General features: G+C 38.1%; 1 protein-coding gene across 1 annotated transcript; it reads right to left on the reverse strand.

The window, feature by feature from the left end:
- Positions 1–3,079: 3,079 nt before the first annotated feature.
- Positions 3,080–7,787, reverse strand: SARC_10420 (hypothetical protein). The gene is made up of 7 exons (XM_014295540.1): positions 7,437–7,787; positions 6,365–6,463; positions 5,680–5,933; positions 4,805–5,032; positions 4,182–4,319; positions 3,748–3,867; positions 3,080–3,532 (listed from the first exon to the last, which is right to left on the reverse strand). The coding sequence occupies exons 1-7, from the start codon at positions 7,522–7,524 to the stop codon at positions 3,317–3,319; spliced, it is 1,143 nt and encodes a 380-aa protein (XP_014151015.1). The 5' UTR covers positions 7,525–7,787; the 3' UTR covers positions 3,080–3,316.

A 7,787-nucleotide genomic window follows, 5' to 3' on the forward strand; every position in this document is an offset into this window, starting at 1 on the left:
AACTATGTATATATTTACCATATGTGGTTGTAGGACCTAGAATATAATGACCGCTCCCCAAGTTCAGTATTGGCCGTTCCCAAGTTCAATATTGGCCGCCCAAAGTCAGTATAATGGCCACTTCAATAATGGCCGAAATTTTACAAGGCAGTTTTGCGAAACCCGATTTTAAGATTTCGAATTCTTCAATGTGTAAATCAGCTTTTAATTTTTTATTTGGTGGAACATCTTTAAGCAACAGCACCATAATGAAATCACCGAACAGGACAAAATCCCTTGGACCTGAAATTTACAACAGAACGGGACAAACCCAGATTCAACATTGATGAACCACAATGCAATTGTGCAAACCAAACTATGATATTTTACATAGCCTTCTTTTCTTCGTGTGTATAATTTATTACTAAAACAATAATATAAAGAAGTATGGATTCACGAATTCACGCTCACAGTTTTAACAGAACACTGGCTCTCTCTAGTCTGAGACGTTGTATTCTATTTCAGGTGATAGGTGTAGATTATGTACCGAAAACTGATATTTGCCTGTTGTATCGGTAGAGATATTCTTTTGCGAAGTGAACAGGCTTAATAGCTCGGTACTTGGGCCAAAGTCGCCGATCCTACCTTTGCGAACGGAGACTTTTTGTCTATACGACACCCGTCAGGCTCTCACTATAAAATTTTAAACGCCCGAGCCGTGTCCAAAACCACGGGTGTCGTATATTTAGACAAAGTCTCTCGAATCTCGACTTTACATTCACTATGTAAAGACATATTTACTCTCTATTCTCTGAGTCTCGAGTTCTCGACAATGCCTCAATTCTGAATTCTCCCTGCCCCTGTGCCCTGTGGGCTTTCCTGTGGGCAGTGGGCTTGCGAAGCTGTGAGGCTGTGCCTGTGAGGCTGTAATTGATAACCGTAGGGCGTAGGGCCTACATAGACTGTCATAGGATGTGGGTTTTAATATATATAAAAAGTACAGTTATCAAATTGTTTGAAAAGTTTTGATCGAGTTTGGAAAAGGCACTTTTGCGTTTCAAAACGAGTTGCAAAACCAAAACAAAAAAAACCCCGAGTTGAGTCACGAGTTTACGACAGATTTGACAGGAGTTTCGATCCAAAACACGAGGTTCTAACACGAGTTTAATTTAAAACCAAATGAGACCAAAACTTTTACAACAATTTGATAAATGTAGTTTTAAATATTTACATACAATGAAATCACGAGATTAGGAAAAAGGGTTTCAAAGTGTGGCCAAAATGGGTTTGAGAGTAAGAAAAAAAAACGAAATTACCTAGAGGGGGTTATAAATAATTTGGGTTTAGAGGAGTAAAAAGACAATCCGAAATAGAGTGATTTCATTGAATGTAAATACTAACTGAGAATAAAATCTGCTCCGGATGAGTGGCAGTGCAGCTTTGAATTTTGAACATTCTTTTCTCTCTCTACTCTACCGTAGTAGAGACTAGAGAGAGAGGGTTGAGTAGAGGAGTAAGGCGAAAAGGATAAAAAAAACAGGGGCCTTTGGCGGATGGGCGGGGATTGCCACAACGTATTAAAGTCCGTAGGACATATTGCCCATCCTGATATATAATCTTATATGCTGCTCCTGCAGTTCACAAGATCAACATTCCAATGAGTCATATATATATATATATATATATATATACATACACGTATACACATACATACATACATACATACATGTATATATATATATACATACTGTATATATATATATTTATACATATATAAATAGATATATATATAAATATATACACACACACACATATATATAAATGTGTGTGTATGTATACATATACATACATACATACATACATATATTGACATGTACATGTACATATATATATAAATAAATATATATACAGACACAGACACACACATATATATTATATATATATATATACATATATATATAAACATATACATACATTATTATATACATATATACAAATACACGTATAAAAAACATACAAATGTACATACAAGCGTACATACACATATGTATATATATATATTGATATATATAAATATATTATATATGTATAGATAGGTATATGTATAATTATATATATATATATATATATATACATACATACATACATGATATAGATATATATATATACATACATACACGTATATACATTTACATATATATATATACACATATATAAACAATGTATATATATATGATAATACATACATACATACATACTGACATATGTATATATATATATATGTATTTATATATATATATATAATATTCACATGATATATATATATATATATACACATACATATATACATATATGAATATATACTATATGCATGTAATTACATCATATATGTCATATATATAACACGCGATATATATATATATATATATACATACATATAAATAGACATATACATGCATACATACCATATATATATATATAAATAAATAGACATATATAAGCATACATACATACATAATAATTATATATATATATTTCTATTTTCTATACATACATATAGATGTACGTATACATATAGACATACATACATGCATATATATATACATACATATATATATATATATATGTATAAATATAAATATATATATATGTGTGTGTATTGATATACATACATACATACATACGTACCTATATATTTAAATTCATTTATATTGATATATACATACATATAGACATAAAAAACATATTTTAATATATACATAAATAAATACATACAAACATAAATAAACACATTAATACATACATACATACATATATAAATACATTCATAAATACATACATACATATATTCAAACATACATACATACATATATATATATATATATATATATATGTATATATTTATATACATATACAAACATATATATATATATATATACATAAATATATATACAGTGATATCCTAATGAGAGTGATCGATATGCAGCAATCGTAGGTAACGAGCAGCATATTGGTAGCTTTGATTACTTTTTGTTCCGCACGAAGTAGTGCATCTTACGCGTTGCGAGAAGTACTGGTGACGTCGCCTTCAAATAGATATACGAGGTTTTAATACGTTTGTTTGAACTTTATGAAATCATCATAGACGATCGAAAGAAACAGGGCGTCGCCACAGCTAGCACAACAGTGTGATACGAAGTACCTGTTATACACTAAACACTCGAATATCCATTTCTAACTGAAACTTCTGAGAGTATCCGCATATGAGTTTATGGGCCTGAAATGCATAGATAATACATCAAGCGTCTCAGATGCCATATAGTTCCATCAACTAAACTCAGATGTCATCAATTAAACTAATCACATCCCGTTTTTTCGATTCAATTAGTTTTTGCAGAGAATTGCAGGGGTTGTTCATTGACTGTTCCTTACCATATACGGACACCAAATCCCAAACTAGATCTGTACCAGCTGCGTGCGAAGTCTCTGTCATTTGGTTCCGCCCGCACACTATGATGCATGGTTTCATGTCTTTCACACACAGCTTTTGTACCTATGTATACAGATAAATTCCCACATCAGAATACAAAAGCGATCATGTCAATGAATGCTTCAAATTTAGTGAGAGCAAGCATGCTAGCGAAGCGGATTGGGACTGACTAGAAAGGTATAACAAATGTTGGCGAGTACATTCGAGGGACCTGCACGAGTACACGAATAATCTCTAAAATATAAGGAACAGAATCTCTGGACGTCAGTGGTACATACATGCGACACCACTTTGCCTCCAGCGGTTTGTGAGTCATATGAACCTTCTCCAGTGAAAACCACATTAGCAGCTTTGATCGCATCTTCCAGGCCTAAGTTGTCCGCAATCAGTTCGACACCCTGCAATAGCAAAAATAGATTGAACCGGGGCGTAGGGACCATGCAGATGGTAGAATTGTCCAGGGAGATTACATCCAAAACATGCGCTAGAGTGCAAATGTTGGACCAGTCATTTCAAGACGTAAGCATTCGTTTGGAATTCGCAAAGAAATCTCTGGTCAGGCATAAAGGCAGGACAGACAAACCCCCCTAGCAACCTCATGTACTAATTCTACGTAGAGTCTAGGTAGCGCAAGAGTTGTTGCAACCGCAGTTTACAACTGCAGCAGTTTACGGAAGTACAAGTGTGTCAATATCACCCCATCAAACTGTACCGGTTTGAGTTCAGCTCGTAGTAATGCATGAAATGAGCCTCCAACGCCCCCGGCAGCGCCTGCGCCGCTCATATCTGTGACGTCTACATTAAATTTGTGCTTAATGATTCTTGCAAGATTCTCCATTCCTCTCTCTAGCTGAGGAGAGAAAAATGAGACGCGTTAGATCAGTGACTGGGATAACACCACGAGACAACACATACCTACAATAAGGCTCGTATGTTGTGAATCTGTGGTAGTTTAAGTCCAATTAGGCATAATCGCTGATCATCACGCTTGTACGTGTATACAAGGGGGCTTTTAGGGCCATTAAGGTAGCTTCAGTACATCGCACATACTACCAAGGCATAAACAATTGGCAATGAAAGAAATGTATTCTCATGTATTAGTAACTATCAGCACTATAACAACACTTGCCGTATTCATGCTTAACGGTAGTACCCTCAAAAACCGACAGAGAGCGCATACAGCTTCATTGTAGCTTAGAAAACAATGCCAGTAGCAAATGATGTTTTTTTCTCGAAAACAACTCGTTGACTACAGGATTAAATGTGGCGTATACTACAATTTAAACCAGGATCGCACAAACACACACATACATACACACAAACGCACACACACACCTCCATTTTAATTGCAGCGCCGGCGCCTTTCTGAGTGGAGAAAACCGCAACGGCTCCCAAACCACCAACAAAGGGATTCGTCACATCACACGCCACAGATATGCTCAGCCGTTTGACCATTTCTTCCAATTCTGGTGGGATGACTATATCAACAACATCAGCCAAGTGCTTGCCGCAGAAGGTTTCGTTTAACAGTCCGTGCTTAGTGTGGATCTGTAGGCCCATTGACTAGAATGCCAAACCGTGTGACAGTCGAGTTTAGGTCAAGACATTGTGGATTTGCTGGGCAGGCCAAGACCATACAGTAGCACTTTCAGGCATGACAATATAGAGTACACCAGTACTCCTTCGAGCTTATTTGGTTGTAATACTTCCTGTATGCACGGTTATCAATCCATACATTTGAGACTAATACCAAGCCTATAGTATATCTGTGATGTCACGCGAGGAGACGAGGTACGTGTACGCATTGTGACGTCGTCTAGAGAGTGAGAGATACAGTTGATGAGTCGATGTATGGTACTAATCACTTAGTGACCCATTGATGTCAGTATTGGCAAGCAATCGGGTGGCACAACCTCGCCAACGGAAGGAATGTGGCTTGCTAATTCCTATTTCTGCACTCCACGGCAATATATTCAGCACGCAAGATGCTCCATTTCGCAGAGTGTTCGAGATGTTATAGATTTACACATTGTATGGGTCATAGACATCTTGTATAGGTGCTACGCATAGCCGGTGCCATGCACAAGTGACTCGCATACGACAGAACGAGATGTCTAACTAATACACACTCAACCAACTTGACCCTAAGTACAGCCAGTACACTCACTGATACTTCGCATATCTTTACACCAGATTCTTACGCTCTGTACCTGTAGCGCACCCAGGCCAGCGTCGTTTGTTGCACTCCCGCCTATACCCAAAAGTATAGAGCGGGCCCCTTTCTCATAAGCATCCTTTATAAGTGTACCCAAGCCAGAGGTGGAGGTATTCAGAGGATTCCTAAGCTCAACCGGCACACTCTCAATGCCAGCAGCAGCAGCTAGCTCAATCACTGCAAGATGCTTGGCTTCACAGAGACCATATGTGGCGGTTATCGGGGACAATAAAGGCCCATCTACGCTCACTGGAATAGCAAGTATAGTATGGTATAACTAAAAGATTAGCTTATAGAATGCGGGCGAAAATGCAGGACAAACAGGCATCGAGATACAGCGAAGTGCAAAGCTCTTGTCGAGAGTCGTTGACGGTACGTTTTTAGGGTTTAGGGTTTCGGCTTCGCACACTTATACCTCGACGGGTACCTGCACCAAAACGCACTCGAGCCGCTTGCAGACGGGCTGTAGTATGGAAACACCCATCGTTCGGCTATTGCAGCAGCATACTTGCACTACAAATGAGATAGTACATCCGACTGAAACATATCATCGACACATTTGCAATTCTGAGAAGTAGATCTTACGAGCGCAACTTGCTACAGCAGTCTCCATGTAAAGCAAAGGTCTTTGCACTACTGATATACTCGGTGCTTTAGATAGCTAATCCGTTTTCACATACCCGATACGATACTCAGGTTAAAAGCGTCTTGCAATGCGCTTACAAACCCTTCTCCCCCATCGCTCATGTTAATCTTGCTGGCCGACATACCAGTGGCATCTGAACCGTGTCAATGTGAGAAGATATGTTGAGCCATATAATAAACTTATCATGTTCATCCAGCGTCCCTCTGGAACAGGCAAGTCATATTGTAGTTGGAGTGATCAGAAAAAATGTATAGGTGATCGCGCTTGCAAGCTCATAGTCTTCGTGATACGTCTGAAACAGCAGTTGGATAATCCTAGCAACACAAGCTAGTGCAAAGATACTTTACGATATATTCGTAATATGAGGTTCCGGGGATGCTGGCGATAGAGTAAGACGCATCGCATACCCGTAGACGTGAGTGTCTATAAGATAAAGGTATTCTACTAACGCGGCTTAAAGGGCTGCATTGGAGTATGGAAAACGGAGAAAGACATCGATACACAAAACGGAGCAAGACAATGATACGCCCAATACACCTATGAGGAGTCGGGTCTCGGTATAAGCGTGGTGCAGTATATCACACAAGACTTTGAGCTCAGTGAATAGCTGCTTTGGTATAGGCAAGAATAGTCACTCTCTCACAAGTTGACCAAATGCCTTATTTCTTAATGTGATGGTGCGACTACCTTGTCGAATCTCTACTTTGCTGACATTGCAGTTATGGTTTGAAACATGATTCACACCAAAAGATAACTGGCTGGGATATTTCGCATGCACCAACACCGAGATAATGTTTTTACACAGCAGTACAAATATCATCAATACTGAATTTGTAGTACATATTGTATGGAGCCATTCTAAATACCATAAGAATAAATGTATCAAACAAAATACATCTCTAATTTGAGAGTGCTTAGTCACATATGATTCTAAAGATATTGACTAAAAATTGTACGGATCTTGTAGAATATCATTCGAAATATGAGTGAGACTGCACACATGACTCAGAAAATGCCAGTATTCAGAGAGCTTGCACTAATCGAATACAAGTCGACGTACAGCTAGCATCTAACATGTACCTATAATCAAGCAGATGCGATCATACCTTGTATAGCGGATACAATCGTCTGGTTCACCTCGTCAGCAGTGGCGGTGTCCTTAAAGCTGTCGCAACACGCTAGTACTGTGGGCATGTTTGTGCTGAGGCACTCTGAGTGCCCGGAGTTCAATGATGGTAGTATTATTATAAAGGCTAAGGGGTGTGCGGGTATACTACCAAGTATAGTATGTTTATTTGTACTTCGTTATAGTCGTATCGGTTATTTTGATCAGTATTGCTGTTCAACCTATACAACCAAGTATTATGGTGTGCGCGTGTCGTCTAACGGTCGAAGTCGTATACACGCAAACAAGTATAGCAAGTATGTATGCATTATCCTGTACACACACACACACA

The sequence above is a fragment of the Sphaeroforma arctica genome (assembly GCF_001186125.1).
Source record: "Sphaeroforma arctica JP610 unplaced genomic scaffold supercont1.1242, whole genome shotgun sequence".
Classification (NCBI taxonomy): Eukaryota; class Ichthyosporea; order Ichthyophonida; genus Sphaeroforma; species Sphaeroforma arctica.

What these genes read in the sequence shown, in the direction of transcription:
- SARC_10420 (XM_014295540.1), bottom strand. Translation starts at nt 7,524, where the DNA reads ATGCCCACAGTACTAGCGTGTTGCGACAGCTTTAAGGACACCGCCACT. An exon ending in GCGCTGCAATTAAAATGGAG is followed by an intron (nt 4,320 to 4,804) that starts GTGTGTGTGTGC and finishes TTCTCTCCTCAG; the next exon opens with CTAGAGAGAGGAATGGAGAA. An exon ending in TACGAGCTGAACTCAAACCG is followed by an intron (nt 3,868 to 4,181) that starts GTACAGTTTGAT and finishes TTGCTATTGCAG; the next exon opens with GGTGTCGAACTGATTGCGGA.